Genomic DNA, 17,179 nt, shown 5'->3' on the forward strand with positions numbered 1-17,179 from the left:
CATCTGAACTGATTAAGGGGCTGAGTGAATTTGTTTATCTCTATTGCTAAATGTTCATGGGTTCACGGGAAGCGTCAAAATAGAAATGAGGAGCTACACTCCCTTGTTCTACAGCAGGGATCGGCGACCTCCGGCCCCCTGGCCGAATGTGGCCCGTAACCCGAAATCATCCGGCCCGCAGGCGGATTTTTTTCCCCGTAATCATCCGGCCCGCCGACCGCATCCTGCGCGCAAAGCCGCCGGCACGGCCACGCGCCTTCTGTGAACACGGTTAAGAAAGAATTGCAGATGCTGGAAAAATCGCAGGTGGACAAACAATGCTGGAGAAACTCAGCGGGTGAGACATGCGAGGATTGCACGAGGCTGCCCCACCCGCTGAGTTTCTCCAGCATTTTTGTCTACCTTCTGTGAACACGTGATTTGATGCCTGTCATCCGGGGCGGGATGGGGGCGTGCTCCATGTGTACACGTGATGGATGCCCACCCCTGTTCTACATCAATGCTGGAGAAACTCCAGCGGGTGAAGCAGCATCTATGGAGCAAAGGAATAGGTGACGTTTCGGGTCAGGACTCTCCTTAAACTCCAGCGGGTGAGGCAGCATCTATGGAGCAAAGGAATAGGTGACGTTTCAGGTCGGGACCCTTCTTAAACTCAGCGGGTGAGGCAGCATCTATGGAGCAAAGGAATAGGTGACGTTTCGGGCCGAGACCCTTCTTAAACTCCAGCGGGTGAGGCAGCATCTATGGAGCAAAGGAACAGGTGACGTTTCGGGTCGAGACCCTTCTTAAACTCAGCGGGTGAGGCAGCATCTATGGACCGAAGGAACAGGTGACGTTTCGGGTCGAGACCCTTCATCATTCTGAAGAAGGGTCTCGACCCGAAACGTCACCTATTTCCTTCGCTCCATAGATGCTGCCTCACCCGCTGAGTTCCTCCAGCATTTTTGTCTACCTTCGATTTTTCCAGCATCTGGAGTTTTACCTTAAACCTGTTCTGCGTCATGCGTGCTACGGAGTGTTCATTAGCTCATATGTGGCAGGAGAAGAATCAGGCCACTCGGCCCCGTCGAGTCTACGCCGCCATGCCATCTCTCCCTCCTAACCCCCCATTCTCCTGCCTTCTCCCCATCACCCCTGACCTCCCGTAGCTCACTTCACTTGAAGTCGAGCGTGTTTAAAATTCACTCGAGTGAGTTCCTCCCACATTTAGGATGTACCCCTTGGCTTGTTACACCCTAGCCTTTGGCTGCACTATACTGGCTAACAACGCTGCCAACTTAAACATTCACAGACTCACAAACTGGCTCGGAGCACAGACCTGGAAGTCTGAAGCTTTCAAGCCCTCAAACCAATAAGGCACCAACAGGCTTATTTAATTAATACAGAGGATATATATATATATATTTTTTTTATGCACTCGTTTTGTTAAAGAGAAACCAGTATTTTATTTTTAAATGTTTTCTCAATAAGGTGGGAGGTGGGGGGGGAGGATTATGGCTGTATTATTCATGAATGTTCGCCAGTGCTAATATTGTTCCCAGGGCAGGGAGAGAATGAATTGGAGATAGATAGAGTGAAGCGCCCTCTATATTGTCCCGTCTCCCACATGTTCTCAGGGGTCAGACCCACAGTCAAGCTCCCTCCAAACCATCCCATCACATACTCGATAGGCGGCACTGTGGCGCAGCGGTAGAGTTTGCCGCCTCACAGCGCCGGGCAGTGCCAAACAATAGAGGGCGCAGCTTTAAGGTTAGAGGGGTAAAGTTTGAAGGGGTGCGCGGGGAAACTTTTTTTTACACAGAGGGTGGCGGCTGCCTGGAACACGCTGCCAGGGACGGTGGTGGAGGCAGGTACGATAGTGGTGCTTAATACAAACATAGCGACATAGACAATAGGTGCAGGAGTAGGCCATTCGGCCCTTCGAGCCAGCACCGCCATTCAATGTGATCATGGCTGATCATCCCCAATCAGTGTGCCTTTATCCCCCTATCCCTTGGTTCCAAGGGCTTGGACAGGCTAGAGGCAGGAAACATGTTCCCGATGTTGGGGGAATCCAGAACCAGGGGCCACACAGTTTAAGAATAAAGGGTAAGCCATTTAGAACAGAGACGAGGAAACACTTTTTCACACAGAGAGTTGTGAGTCTGTGGAATTCTCTGCCTCAGAGGGCGGTGGAGGCAGCACTGGATGCTTTCAAGAGAGAGCTAGATAGGGCTCTTAAAAATAACGGAGTCAGGGGATATGGGGAGAAGGCAGGAACGGGGTACTGATTGGAGATGATCAGCCATTATCATATTGAATGGCGGTGCTGGCTCGAGGGGCCAAATGGCCTACTCCAGCACCTATTGTCTATTGTCTATTGAGCCCTAAGAGCTAAATCTAACTCTCTCTTGAAAACATCCAATGAATTGGCCTCCACCGCCTACTGTGGCAGAGAATTCCACAGATTCACCACTCTCTGTGTGAAAAAGTGTTTCCGCGTCTGTTCTAAATGGCTTACCCCTTATTCTTAAACTGTGCGTGGCCCCTGGTTCTGGACTCCGCCAACATCGGGAATATGTTCCCTGCCTCCAGCGTGTCCAAACCCTTAATAATCTTATATGTTTCAATAAGATCCCCTCTCATACATCTAAACTCCAGAGCGTACAGGCCCAGCAGTCGGCGTAAACATCGGCCAAGTGAGACCAGCCCTTAACATCTGAAGAAGGGTTTCGGCCCGAAACGTTGCCTATTTCCTTCGCTCCATAGATGCTGCTGCACCCGCTGAGTTTCTCCAGCTTTTTTGTGTAACCTCCAGCCCTTAACATGTTGCTCTTCTTTGTGCAGGATGTATGAGCTGACGGGACTCCTGCCCATCGAGAAAGATCTGAAGGTCACTCTCTACGACTACGACATCTTGTCCAAGGACGAGAAGATCGGCGAGACTGTGATCGACCTGGAGAATCGCTTCCTGTCCCGGTTCGGAGCTTGCTGTGGTCTACCTCAAACCTACTGCATGTGAGTCAAAGACGGGGAGCCACAACGCACGGGTATGTTTAAGAATAAGTGGGGGGCCATTTAGGATGGAGATGAGGGAAAAGCTATTTCACGCAGAGAGCTGTGAGTCTGGGGAATTCTCTGCCTCACAGGCCGGTTCTCTGCATGCTTTCAAGAGAGAGAGCTGGAGCTCTTAACGATAGCGGAGTCAGGGGATATGGGGAGAAGGCAGGAACGGGGTACTGATTGGGGATGATCAGCCATGATCACATTGAATGGCGGTTGTTGCTGGCTCGAAGGGCTGAATGGCCTACTCCTGCACCAATTGTCTATTGAGACAGGGACCTGCGCTTTATGGGATGTTCATAGAAACATAGAAATTAGGTGCAGGAGTAGGCCATTCGGCCCTTCGAGCCTGCACCGCCATTCAATATGATCATGGCTGATCATCCAACTCAGTATCCCGTACCTACCTTCTCTCCATACCCTGTGATCCCCTTGGCCACAAGGGCCACATCTAACTCCCTCTTAAATATAGCCATTCAGTTACGTTCAGTTCAGTTCATCGTGACGTGTACCAATGTACAAGTTCGTAAGTTCACAATTAATAGGGGTAGAATTAAGCCATTCTGTCGATTGAGTCCACTTCCACAGATTCACCACCCTCTGTCAAAAGAAATGCCTCCTCACCCCCTTGCTAAAAGAGCGCCCTTTAATTCTGAGGCTATGACCTCTAGTCCTAGACTCTCCCACCAGTGGAAACATCCTCTCCACATCCACTCTATCTAAATCTTTCACTATTCTGTAAGTTTCAATGAGGTTCCCCCCTCAACCTTCTAAACTCCAGCGAGTACAGGCCCAGTGCCGACCAACGCTCATCACATGTTAACCCACTCATTCCTGGGATCATTCTTGTAAACCTCCTCTGGACCCTCTCCAGAGCCGGCACATCCTTCCTCAGATAAAGGGGCCCAAAACTGCTCACGATAGTCCAAACAGTTTTTATCCCACAGCAATAACTACACTTAATATAGCCACCAAATGAGCGCAGGTGCACTACATACCAAAGGGATTGTGCAATTGACAGAAGAATGTATGGTTGTGTGTTTATGCTTGTTTTTTTCATGTTATTTATTTTAGTTGTTTATTCCAGATATTGTCTTTTACGTATCGTTAGCTTTTAGATAATGTGTGAATGGTGAACTGACTGGTTGGCATTTTTAATTTCGTTGTACATGTTTACATGTTATAATGACAATAAAGAACCTATCTATCTATCAGATGCAGCCTGACCAGCGCCTTATAGAGCCTCAGCATTACATCTCTGTGTTTGTATTTCAGTCCTCTTGACATAGAAACATAGAAACATAGAAATTAGGTGCAGGAGTAGGCCATTCGGCCCTTCGAGCCTGCACCGCCATTCAATATGATCATGGCTGATCATCCAACTCAGTATCCCGTACCTGCCTTCTGTCCAGACCCTCTGATCCCCTTAGCCACAAGGGCAACATCTAACTCCCTCTTAAATATAGCCAATGAACTGGCCTCGACTACCCTCTGTGGCAGAGAGTTCCAGAGATTCACCACTCTCTGTGTGAAAAAGGTTCTCCTCATCTGGGTTTTAAAGGATTTCCCCCTTATCCTTAAACTGTGACCCCTTGTCCTGGACTTCCCCAACATCAGGAACAATCTTCCTGCATCTAGCCTGTCCAACCCCTTAAGAATTTTGTAAGTTTACAGTGTACAGATACATGATAAGGGAATAACGTTTAGTGCAAGGCAAAGCCAGCAAAGTCCGAGCAAGGATAGTCCGCGGGTCTCCAATGAGGTAGATAGTAGTTTAAGATTCTAGTTGAAGTAAGAAACATTGGTGTAGGAACAGTGATTTAAGAGTGTATTAGGAGCGATTGTAATATGTGATCATAGAACTGCTTCTGTGGCTAGCCCTCAACTAGTTGCCTTAAGACACAAACTGCTGGTTAGGCAGCATCTGTCAGAGGGGTGATCTTATTGAGATGTACAAAATCATAAGAGGAATGGATCGGCTAAACGCACAGTCTCTTGCCCATAGTAGGGGAATCGAGAACCAGAGGACATGGGTTTAAGGTGAGAGAGGGAAAGATTTAATAGGAATCCGAGGGGTAACTTTTTCACACAAAGGGTGGTGGGTGTACGGAACGAGCTGCCAGAGGAGGTGGTTGAGGCTGCGACTATCCCGAAGTTTAAGAAACACTTAGACAGGTACATATTTAAGAAAGAACTGCAGATGCTAGAAAAATCGAAGGGTGACAAAAATGCTGGAGAAACTCAGCGGGTGAGGCAGCATCTATGGAGCGAAGGAATGGGTGACGTTTCGGGCCGAGACCTTTCTTCAGTAAGGAGCAAGCAATTTAGAATAAGGAGTAAGCCATTTAAAATGGAGACGAGAAAACACAAACAGCTTCTTCCCTACAACTAAGCCTGGCTTGTACACTCTGAAGTTTAGAAGGATGAAAGGGGATCTCATTGAAACATATAAGATTGTTAAGGACTAGAGGCTAGAGGCAGGAAACATGTTCCCAATTTTGGGGAAGTCTAGGACCAGGGGCCACAGTTTAAGAATAAGGAGTAAACCATTTAGAACGGAGACGAGGAAACACTTTTTCTCACAGAGAGTGGTGAGTCTGTGGAATTCTCTGCCTCAGAGGGCGGTGGAGGCAGGGCCTCTGCATGCTTTCAAGAGAGAGCTAGATAGGGCTCTTAAAAATAGCGGAGTCAGGGGATATGGGGAGAAGGCAGGAACGGGGTACTGATTGAGGATGATCAGCCATGATCACATTGAATGGCGGTGCTGGCTCGAAGGGCCGAATGGCCTCCTCCTGCACCTATTGTCTATTGACATCTATTTCCTTTGCTGCATAGATGCTGCCTCATCCGCTGAGTTTCTCCAGCATTTTTGTCTACCTTAGACAGGTACATGGATATTACAGGACGGGAGGGATATGGACCAAGCACAGGCAGGTGGGACTAGTGTAGATGGGGCATGCTAGTTTGTGTGGGCAAGCTGGGCTGAAGAGCCTGTTTCCATGCAGTATCACTCTGTACAGTCATATGGGGAAGCTGAATACAGAGGTGTAGTCACCGACTTTGTTGAGTGGTGTGGGCTGAATCACCTGCAGCTCAACACCAACAAGACTAAGGAGTTAGTGGTGGACTTTAGGAGAGGAGCACCCCTGTCTCCTGTCTCCATCAATGGTGTGATGTGCAGTTTACCAGGGAGTACACATACCTTGGAGTGTACGTGGACAGTAATCTGGGCTGGTCCAGGAACGCTGGGGCCCTGTACAAGAAGGGACAGAGCCACCTGTACTTTATTGAGAAGGTTCCGTTCCTTCAACATCTGCAGTGAGATGCTGCAGATGTTCTACCAATCGGTGGTGGCCAGCGGCATCTTCTTTGCTGCCGTGTGTCGGGGCAACAGGTCGAAGGTTGCCGACGCCAACAGCATCAACAAACTCATCAGGAAGGCCGGCTCCGTCTTGGGGGCGGAGTTGGAGTTGGATTGACGGGAGGTTGGTCTTGGAGGGGAGGATGCTCCTCAAACTGCGGAGCATCCCGGACACTACAGCTCACCCCCTCCGTGACACACACTGGTCAACCTGAGGAGCACCTTCAGCAACAGACTGGTTCCACCAAGATGCAGCACAGAACGCCACAGGAGATCCTTCTTCCCTGTGGCTAGCAAATTGTACAACTCCTCCCTCTTCTGTCGTGGGGTAGACTGAGACTGACGGGCTCTATAAAGAACTGCTGATGCTGGTTCATACACAAAAGGTGCTGGAGTAACTCAGCGGGTCAGGCAGCATCTGTGGAGAACGTGGATAGGTGACGTTTCACAGAGTGCTGGAGTAACTCAGCGGGTCAGGCAGCATCTGTGGAGAACATGGATAGGTGACGTTTCACAGAGTGCTGGAGTAACTCAGCGGGTCAGGCAGCATCTGTGGAGAACATGGATAGGTGACGTTTCACAGAGTGCTGGAGTAACTCAGCGGGTCAGGCAGCATCTGTGGAGAACATGGATAGGTGACGTTTCACAGAGTGCTGGAGTAACTCAGCGGGTCAGGCAGCATCTGTGGAGAACAAGGATAGGTGACGTTTCACAGAGTGCTGGAGTAACTCAGCGGGTCAGGCAGCATCTGTGGAGAACAAGGATAGGTGACGTAGGAGTAGAGGTCACAGCCTCAGAATGAAAGGTTGTTTTACCTTCAGAAAGGAGATGAGGAGGAATTTCTTTAGCCAGAGGGTGGTGAATCTGTGGAATTCATTGCCACTGACGGCTGTGGAGGCCAAGTCAGTGGATCATTTCAAGGAGGACGTTGACAGATTCTTGATTAGTACGGGTGTCAGGGGTTATAGGGAGAAGGCAGGAGAATGGGGTTAGGAGCGGGAGAAGCGGAGTAGAATTGATGGATTGAATGGCCAAATTCTGCTCCTTGAACATATGAACATGAATATATGGGATCCCAGTCGACCCCTTAACACCCAAGGGACAGAACTTCCTCCAGTCTCCTAGATCGGGGATGATCAGCCATGATCACATTGAATGGCATTGCTGGCACGAAGGGCCGAATGGCCTCCTCATGCATCTATTGTCTATTGTCTATTGTCATTTGATCTCCTGGCAAACTCCAAAGGGAAAGAGGGGCGAGCTTAGTCTTTGAAGCACAAAAGGACACAGAGTGCTGGAGTAACTCAGCGGGTCAGGCAGCATCTGTGGAGAACATGGATAGGTGACGTTTCACAGAGTGCTGGAGTAACTCAGCGGGTCAGGCAGCATCTGTGGAGAACATGGATAGGTGACGTTTCACAGAGTGCTGGAGTAACTCAGCGGATCAGGCAGAATCTGTGGAGAACATGGATAGGTGATGTTTCACAGAGTGCTGGAGTAACTCAGCGGGTCAGGCAGCATCTGTGGAGAACAGGGATAGGTGACGTTTCACAGAGTGCTGGAGTAACTCAGCGGGTCAGGCAGCATCTGTGGAGAACATGGATAGGTGACGTTTCACAGAGTGCAGGAGTAACTCAGCGGGTCAGGCAGCATCTGTGGAGAACACGGATAGGTGACGTTTCACAGCGTGCTGGAGTAACTCAGCGGGTCAGGCAGCAACTGTGGAGAACATGGATAGGTGACGTTTTGTTTTGGGACACTTCTGAAAGTAGAGGAGGGGTGAGAGTGGGTGAAAGCTCGGTCCAATCAAGGGCTACTAACTATTATCTACCTCCTTGGAGACCCTCGGACTAACTTTAATTGAACTTTAGTGGTCTTTACCTTGCACTAAAGGTTATTCCCTTTATGAATGAATGAATGAATGAATGAATAGTTTATTTTGGTCATATATTAAAAAGTACAAAACTTTACAATCTGTGTGAATATGAACCACTGCATCTATTTCACACAATGTTCACATAATCAATGACCGAAAAAGGAATAGGCTGAACCCACAAAGCTTATTTTTGCCTATCCTATACAATCCATTAGATAACCCGGAATATCAGCATTACAAAGGAAAGAAAAATAAATACATTTTACTCTAAGTTGTAATCCTTCCTTAATCATTTTACATTATAATCCTGAATTATTTTACACGTTCAGGCTTTTTATTCATCTCTGTGCCGTGAATGGCTCGATTGTAATCATGTATCGTCTTTTCCCTGACTGGATGGCATGCAACAAAAGCTTTTCACTGTACCTCGGTACACGTGACAATGAACTAAACGCAACAAAACTAAATGGCGGCACGTTGGCACAGCGGTAGAGTTGCTGCCTCACAGCGCCAGAGACCCGGGTTCGTTCCCGGCTATCAGTGCTGTCTGTACAGTTTGCACCTTCTCCCCGTGACCTGCGCGGGTTTTCTCCGGGTGCTCCGGTTTCCTCCCACGCTCCAAAGACGTGCAGGTTTATAGGTTAATTGGCTTCGGTAAAGATTGTAAATTGTCCCTAGTGTGTGAGGGATGGTGTTAGTGTGCGGGGATCGATGGTCGGCGCAGACTCGGTGGGCTGAAGAGCCTGTTTCCGCGCTGTATCTCTGAACTAAACTAAATTAGACAGCTACTTCCCCTCTTATTAAGCTGTCAAACAGACCACTCATATAATAACCTGATCTCCCGGTGGCTCAGCACTTCAATTCCCCCTCCCATTCCGAATCCAACCTTTCTGTCCTGGGTCTCCTCCATGGCCAGAGTGATTTCCACCATAAATTGGAGGAACAGCACCTCATATTTTGCTTGGGCAGTTTACACCCCAGCGGTATGAACATTGACTTCTCCAATTTCAGGTAGTCCTTGCTTTGTCCCTCCTTCCCCTCCCATTCCCAGCTCCCCCCCAGCCCACTGTCTCTGCCTCTTCCTCTCTCCCCCCCCAACACGTACGTCTGAAGAAGGGTCACGACCCGAAACGTCACCTATTCCTTCTCTCCACAGATGCTGCCTCACCCGCTGAGTTACTCCAGCACTTTTGTCAACCTTCTCGTATAATAAAGATGAATTCTGCATCTTCCAGTCCACCCTGTTGTGGACATGGCACTTTTTTTTGTTCCTTTTTTGTAAGAAGGGAATTTGAGCAAATCACAGGCACCTTGTTGGACACGTACATCGTGAGTCAAGGAGCTTGTTCTTGTGTAGGAAGGAACTGTACATGCCGGTTCTGTATCAGACACAAAATGCTGGAGTAACTCAGCGGGACAGGCAGCATCTCTGGCGACAAGGAATGTGTGACGTTTCGGGTCGAGACCCTTCTTCAGTCTGAGAGTCAGGGGAGAGGGAAAACGAGAGATATATAGGCGGTGATAAGGAGAGATATAGAATAAATGAACGAAAGATATGCAAAAAAGTAATGGTGATACAGGCCATTGTTAGCTGTGAGCTAGGTGAAAACGGGTTACAGACAATGAGACTCAACAAGATGACAGTGAAACGAGTGCGATGACTTGGGTGGGGGAAAGACATAGAGAGAGGGATGCAAGGGTTACTGAGAGTCACAGAGTGATAGTCCTACAGTGTGGAAACAGGCCCTTCGGCCCAACTTGCCCACACCAACCGACATGTCCCATCTACACTAGTCCCACCAGCCTGCGCTTGGCCCATCTCCTTCCAAACCTGTCCAATCCATGTACCTGTCTAACTGTTTCTTAAACGTTGGGATATTCTTGCAATTCAGGGAGTGCAGCGTAGGTTTACAAGGTTAATTCCCGGGATGGCAGGACTGTTATATGCTGAGAGAATGGAGCGGCTGGGCTTTGTACACACTGGAGTTTAGAAGGATGAGAGGGTATCTCATTGAAACATATAAGATTATTAAGGGATTGGACATGCTAGAGGCAGGAAACATGCTCCCGATGTTGGGGGAGTCCAGAACCAGGTACCACAGTTTAAGAATAAGGAGTAAGCCATTTAGAATGGAGATGAGGAAACACTTTTTCTCACAGAGAGTGGTGAGTCTGTGGAATTCTCTGCCCCTGAGGGCGGTGGAGGCCGTTACTCTGGATACTTTCAAAAGAGAACTAGATAGGGCTCTTAAAGATAGTGGAGTCAGGGGGAGAAGGCAGGAACAGGGAACTAACCATATAACCATATAACAATTACAGCACGGAAACAGGCCATCTCGGCCCTACAAGTCCGTGCCGAACAAATTTTTTTCCCCTTAGTCCCACCTGCCTGCACTCATACCATAACCCTCCATTCCCTTCTCATCCATATGCCTATCGAATTTATTTTTAAATGATACCAATGAACCTGCCTCCACCACTTCCACTGGGAGCTCATTCCACACCGCTACCACTCTCTGCGTAAAGAAGTTCCCCCTCATATTACCCCTAAACTTCTGTCCCTTAATTCTGAAGTCATGTCCTCTTGTTTGAATCTTCCCTATTCTCAAAGGGAAAAGCTTGTCCACATCAACTCTGTCTATCCCTCTCATCATTTTAAAGACCTCTATCAGGTCCCCCCTTAACCTTCTGCGCTCCAGAGAATAAAGACCTAACTTATTCAACCTATCTCTGATTGGGGATGATCAGCCATGATCACATTGAATGGCGGTGCTGGCTCGAAGGGCCGAATGGCCCACTCCTGCACCTATTGTCTATTGTCTATTGAAACATCGCCCGTTCCTTCTCTCTAGAGATGCTGCCTGTCCCCGCTGAGTTACTCAAGCATTTTGTGTCTTATCTCCGGTGTAATCCAGCATCTGCAGTTCCTGTTGCAACACATATATTCTGCGATCTTTTTACTTTTGGACCACTGGTTAGCCTCACGCATGGTTTGATTGTACTTATGTACGGCATGATCTGCCTGGGTAACATGCAAAAAAAAAAACTGTATCTTGGAGCACGTAGCAAAAATAAACGAATCCTAAAGCCAATACCAACATTTGCTCAGTCACAGCCCCTCAGGTACTAATACGGTTCATTACAGAAGTTTGAGTCTGCACACAACCAGACTCGTCCAGAAGTGAACAGCATCTTCCCAGCAATTTAGTATCAAGAGAGAGTTAGACATAGCTCAGGGCTAAGGGAATCAAGGGGGAATATGGGGAGAAAGCAGCAACGGAGTACTGATTATGGAAGATCAGCCATGATCGTATTCAATGGCACAATATAACCATATAACAATTACAGCATGGAAACAGGCCATCTCGGCCCTACAAGTTCGTGCCGAACACTTACCCTCACCTAGTCCCATCTGCCTGCACACAGACCACAACCCTCCATTCCTTTCCCGTCCATATACCTATCCAATTTATTTTTAAATGATAAAATCGAAACTGCCTCCACCACTTCCACTGGAAGCTCATTCCACACAGCCACCACTCTCTGAGTAAAGAAGTTCCCCCTCATGTTACCCCTAAACTTCTGTCCCTTAATTTTCAAGTCGTGTCCTCTTGTTTGAATCTTCCCCACTCTCAATGGAAAAAGCTTGTCCACGTCAACTCTGTCTATTCCTCTCATCATTTTAAAGACCTCTAAGTACCCCCTTAAGTCCCCCCTTAACCTTCTGCGCTCCAAAGAATAAAGACCTAACTTGTTCAACCTTTCTCTGCAATGACACAAGGTTAATTCCCGGGATGGCAGGACTGTCATATGCTGAGAGAATGGAGCAGTTGGGCTTGTACACTCTGGAATTTAGAAGGATGAAACATAGAAACATAGAAACATAGAAATTAGGTGCAGGAGTAGGCCATTCGGCCCTTCGAGCCTGCACCGCCATTCAATATGATCATGGCTGATCATCCAACTCAGTATCCCGTACCTGCCTTCTCTCCATACCCTCTGATCCCCTTGGCCACAAGGGCCACATCTAACTCCCTCTTAAATATAGCCAATGAACTGGCCTCAACTACCCTCTGTGGCAGAGAGTTCCAGAGATTCACCACTCTCTGTGTGAAAAAATGAGAGGGGGATCTTATGAAACATATAAGATTATTAAGGGTTTGGACACGCTAGAGGCAGGAAACATGTTCCAGATGTTGGGGAGTGCAGAACCAGGGGCCACAGTTTAAGAATAAGGAGTAAACTATTTAGAATGGAGACGACGAAACACTTTTTCTCACAGAGAGTGGCGAGTCTGTGGAATTATCTGCCTCAGAGGGCGGTGGAGGCAGGTTCTCTGGAAACTTTCAAGAGAGAGCTAGATAGGGCTCTTAAAGATAGCGGAGTCAGGGGATATGGGGAGAAGGCAGGAACGGGGTACTGATTGGGGATGATCAGCCATGATCACATTGAATGGCGGTGCTGGCTCGAAGGGCCGAATGGCCTCCTCCTAAACCTAATCTGTATGTTTCTATGTTTCAATGTGTAGGAAGGAGCTGCAGATGCTGGTTTAAACCGAAGATAGACATAAAGCCAATTAGTGCATCAGCGGCTCAGGCAGCATCTCGGGAGAGAACGAATGGGTGACGTTTCGGGTCATGAGAAGGGTCTCGACCTGAAACGTCACCCTTTCCTTCTCTCCAGAGATGCTGCCTGTCCCGCTGAGTCACTTATGTCTATCTTTTGCTTTGTTTTAGTTTATTTTGAGTTCAATTTATTGTCACATGTGCCGAGGTACAGTGAAAAGCTTTTGTTGCGAGCTAACGAGACAGTGGAAAGACAATACATGATTACAATCGAGTCGTCCACAGTGTACAGATACAGGATAAGGGAATAACGTGAATAACGTTTAATGCACAATAATGTCCAGAAAGGTCAGATCAAAGATAGTCCGAGGGTCTCCAATGAGGTAGATAGTAGTTCAGGAATGCTCTCTAGTTGGTGAGAGGATGGTTCAGTTGCCTGATAACAGCTGGGAAGAAACTGTCCCTGAATCTGGAGGTGTGTGCGTTTTCACACTTCTGTACCTCTTGCCCGATGGGAGAGGGGAGAAGAGGGAGTGGCCGGGGTGAGACTGGTCCTTGATGATGCTGCTGGCCTTGCCGAGGCAGCGTGAGGTGTAGATGGAGAATGGCATCCTCGGGTTCCTATTCAAATTTTCCCCCTGTGTCCATGCTGTATCCCTAAACTAAACTAAACAAATAAACTAAGTTGTTTAAGAAAGAACTGCAGATGCTGGGAAAATCGAAGGCAGACAAAAATGCTGGAGAAACTCAACGGGTCAGGCAGCATCTATGGAGCGAAGGAAATAGGCGATGTTTCGGGTCGAGATCCTTTTTCAGTTTGAAGAAGGGTCTCGACCTGAAACGTTGCCTATTTCCTTCCATCCACAGATGCTGCCTCACCCGCTGAGTTTCTCCAGCATTTTTGTCTGCCTTGCCCAGGATCGACGCTCCAGCCGCAGCCCGTGGATTTCACCGTCGAGGAGCTCACAGTCTCGGGTTGAGACCGACGTCGGGAAGCTCCAAGAACCGCACGGCGTTTGACGAGCCCCGACCCGGGGCAGATCACACGGCGCGGGGGAGCTGAGATTCCCCCCTCCTCCGATGCAGGAGCTTGATCGCCCCTGACGATGGGCGGCCCATCGCCAGCTACGGAGGTAAGATCGTCCCGTCAACTCCAGTCTCGAGGCCCCCGAGTCTCGAGGCCCCCGACTGCTGGGAGGACTGTCTTATGAAGAAAGACGTCTGGATAGACTTGGACTGGATTTGGTTTATACTCTCTAGAATTTAGGAGATTGAGGGGGGATCTTATAGAAACTTACAAAATTCTTAAGGGGTTGGACAGGCTAGATGCAGGAAGATTGTTCCCGATGTTGGGGAAGTCCAGGACAAGGGGTCACAGCTTAAGGATAAGGGGGAAATCCTTTAAAACCGAGATGAGAAGAACTTTTTTCACACAGAGAGTGGTGAATCTCTGGAACTCTCTGCCACAGAGGGTAGTCGAGGCCAGTTCATTGGCTATATTTAAGAGGGAGTTAGATGTGGCCCTTCTGGCTAAGGGGATCAGGGGGTATGGAGAGAAGGCAGGTACGGGATACTGAGTTGGATGATCAGCCATGATCATATTGAATGGCGGTGCAGGCTCGAAGGGCCGAATGGCCTCCTCCTGCACCTAATTTCTATGTTTCTAACAAAGAAGGGAAGAGATTGAACTTTGTTTTCCCCTTCCATCACAGTGAGGAATGTGGGGGAGTCACTGTGGTGGATGTTTATGTTAAAATATGTTTTGCTTATTAGTAGTATGACTGTACAGCAATTCAAATTCCTCGTGTTGCAAAACATATGGCTAATAATGTATCATTATGATTATGATTATGATCACCCTTTCCAGTTTGACAATATCTTTCCTATAACATGATGCCCAGAACTGAACCCAGTACTCTCAATGCAGTCTCACCAACGTCTTATACAACTGCAACATAACCATATAACCATATAACAATTACAGCACGGAAACAGGCCATCTCGGCCCTACAAGTCCGTGCCGAACAACATGACCTCCCAACTTCCATACTCCAGACTGATGAAGTGCCTAAAGACTTTTTGACCACCCTAAAACGCCACCTTTAAGGAACTATGTACCTTTCTATGTATTCTACTAATGTCTTCCTCTCATCATTTTAAACACCTCTATAAGATCACCCCTCATCCTCCTGCGCTCCAAGGGTTAAAGTCCCAACCTGCTCAACATCTCCCTGTAACTCCCTTGCAGTGAATTGTGGACGGAGCCCAGACCATCACACAAACCGACCTCCCTTCCATTGACTCCATCTACACCTCACGCTGCCTCGGCAAGGCCAGCAGCATCATCAAGGACCAGTCGCACCCCGGCCACTCCCTCTTCTCCCCTCTCCCATCAGACAAGAGGTACAGAAGTGTGAAAACGCACACACCTCCAGATTCAGAGACCGTTACTTCTCAGCTGTTATCAGGCAACTGAACCATCCTACCAACAACCAGAGAGCAGTCGTGAGCTGCTACCTACCTCATTGGTGACCATCGGATAATCTGTAGTTCAGTTTAGTTTGGAGATACAGCACAGGAACAGGCCCTTCGGCCCACCGAGTCCGTGCCGACCAGCGATCCCCGCACATTAACACCAACCTACACACACTAGGGACAATTTACATTTAAACCAAGCCAATTAACCTACAAACCCGCACGTCTTTGGAGTGTGGGAGGAAACCGAAGATCGCGGAGAAAACCACAGCAGGTCACGGGGAGAACGTACAAACTCCGTACAGTCAGCTCCTGTAGTGAGGGGAGCAGAGAGGATCATTGGCGTCTCCCTACCCTCGGTACAAGAACTGTTCCAGAGCCGCTGTCTGAAAAAAGCTCAGAGAATTGGGATCGAACCCGGGTTTCCGGCCCTGTAAGCACTGTAAAGCGGGAACTCTACCGCTGAGCCACCCTGCAACCCGTGTAGAATGGTAGCAAAGTAAACCCCTTCTACTGCTGATGTATTGTCTTTCCGCTGACTGGATAGCACGCAACAAAAGCTTTTCACTGCACCTCGGTACACGTGACAATAAACTAAACTAAACTATATGTTTGAGAAAGAACTGCAGATGCTGGAAAAATCAACGATAGACAAAAATGTTGGAGAAACTCAGCGGGTGAGGCAGCATCTATGGAGTGAAGGAAATAGGCGACGTTTCGGTTCAAGACCTTTCTTGAGCTTCTAAAATGGTATGTTGGCATTCATAGCAAAAGAATTTGAGTGTAAGAGCAGGGAGGTTCTACTGCAGTTGTACAGGGTCTTGGTGAGACCACACCTGGAGTATTGCGTACAGTTTTGGTCTCCTAATCTGAGGAAAGACATTATTGCCATCGAGGGAGTACAGAGAAGGTTCACCAGGCTGTTACCTGGGATGGCAGGACTTTCATATGAAGAAAGACTGGATAGACTCAGCTTGTACTCGCTAGAATTTAGAAGATTGAGGGGGGATCTTATAGAAACTTACAGAATTCTTAAGGGGTTGGACAGGCTAGATGCAGGAAGATTGTTCCCGATGTTGGGGATGTCCAGGACAAGGGGTCACAGTTTAAGGATAAGAGGGAAGTCTTTTAGGACCGAGATGAGAAAAACATTTTTTACACAGAGAATGGTGAATCTGTGGAATTCTCTGCCACAGAAGATAGTTGAGGCAAGTTCATTGGCTATATTTAAGAGGGAGTAAGATGTGGCCCTTGTGGCTAAAGGGATCAGGGGGTATGGAGAGAAGGCAGGTACAGGACACTGAGTTGGATGATCAGCCATGATCATATTGAATGGCGGTGCAGGTTCGAAGGGCCGAATGGCCTACTCCTGCCCCTATTGTCTATGTTTCTATGTTTCTAAACTAAACTATGGGTCTGTCCCGTAAGTCCACACTCCTTCTCCACACTGACCTGTCCATTCTTCTTGTAGATCGGGACCGAACCGATGGCGTGACCAGCTGACTCCGACGCAGTGCCTCCACAACTACGCGAAGAGACACGGCTTCCGGCTCCCTGTCTACAGCGAGGACAAGATCTTGTTTAGCGGGCAGGAGTTCCCGCTCTCCCAACTCGGTGCGTCCCTTTCACGTGGAGCGACTCACAAGTCGGTCAGCACGGAGTCGATGGGCCGAAGGGCCCGTTCCCACTCTTTGTCTGTGAACTAAACTAAAAAATAATGTTTCTGCATGTGCACTTATAGAAACTTACAAAATTATTTAGGGGTTGGACAGGCTAGATGCAGGAACATTGTTCCCGATGTTGGGGAAGTCCAGGACAAGGGGTCACAGTTTAAGGATAAGGGGGAAATCTTTTAGGACC

The 17,179-nt window shown here is 48.2% G+C and overlaps 1 protein-coding gene across 1 annotated transcript in view; it reads left to right on the forward strand.

Annotated features, from left to right (window-relative positions):
* The window catches only part of LOC129716209 (dysferlin-like), a 189,924-nt gene that overhangs the window by 131,279 nt on the left and 41,466 nt on the right, over positions 1–17,179 (forward strand). The window contains exons 34-35 of the mRNA XM_055666080.1: positions 2,827–2,997; positions 16,791–16,933. Coding sequence (XP_055522055.1) covers positions 2,827–2,997; positions 16,791–16,933 — 314 coding nt within the window. The remainder of the gene's footprint in view (positions 1–2,826; positions 2,998–16,790; positions 16,934–17,179) is intronic.

This window comes from Leucoraja erinacea, unplaced genomic scaffold, assembly GCF_028641065.1.
Source record: "Leucoraja erinacea ecotype New England unplaced genomic scaffold, Leri_hhj_1 Leri_187S, whole genome shotgun sequence".
NCBI lineage: Eukaryota > Metazoa > Chordata > Chondrichthyes > Rajiformes > Rajidae > Leucoraja > Leucoraja erinaceus.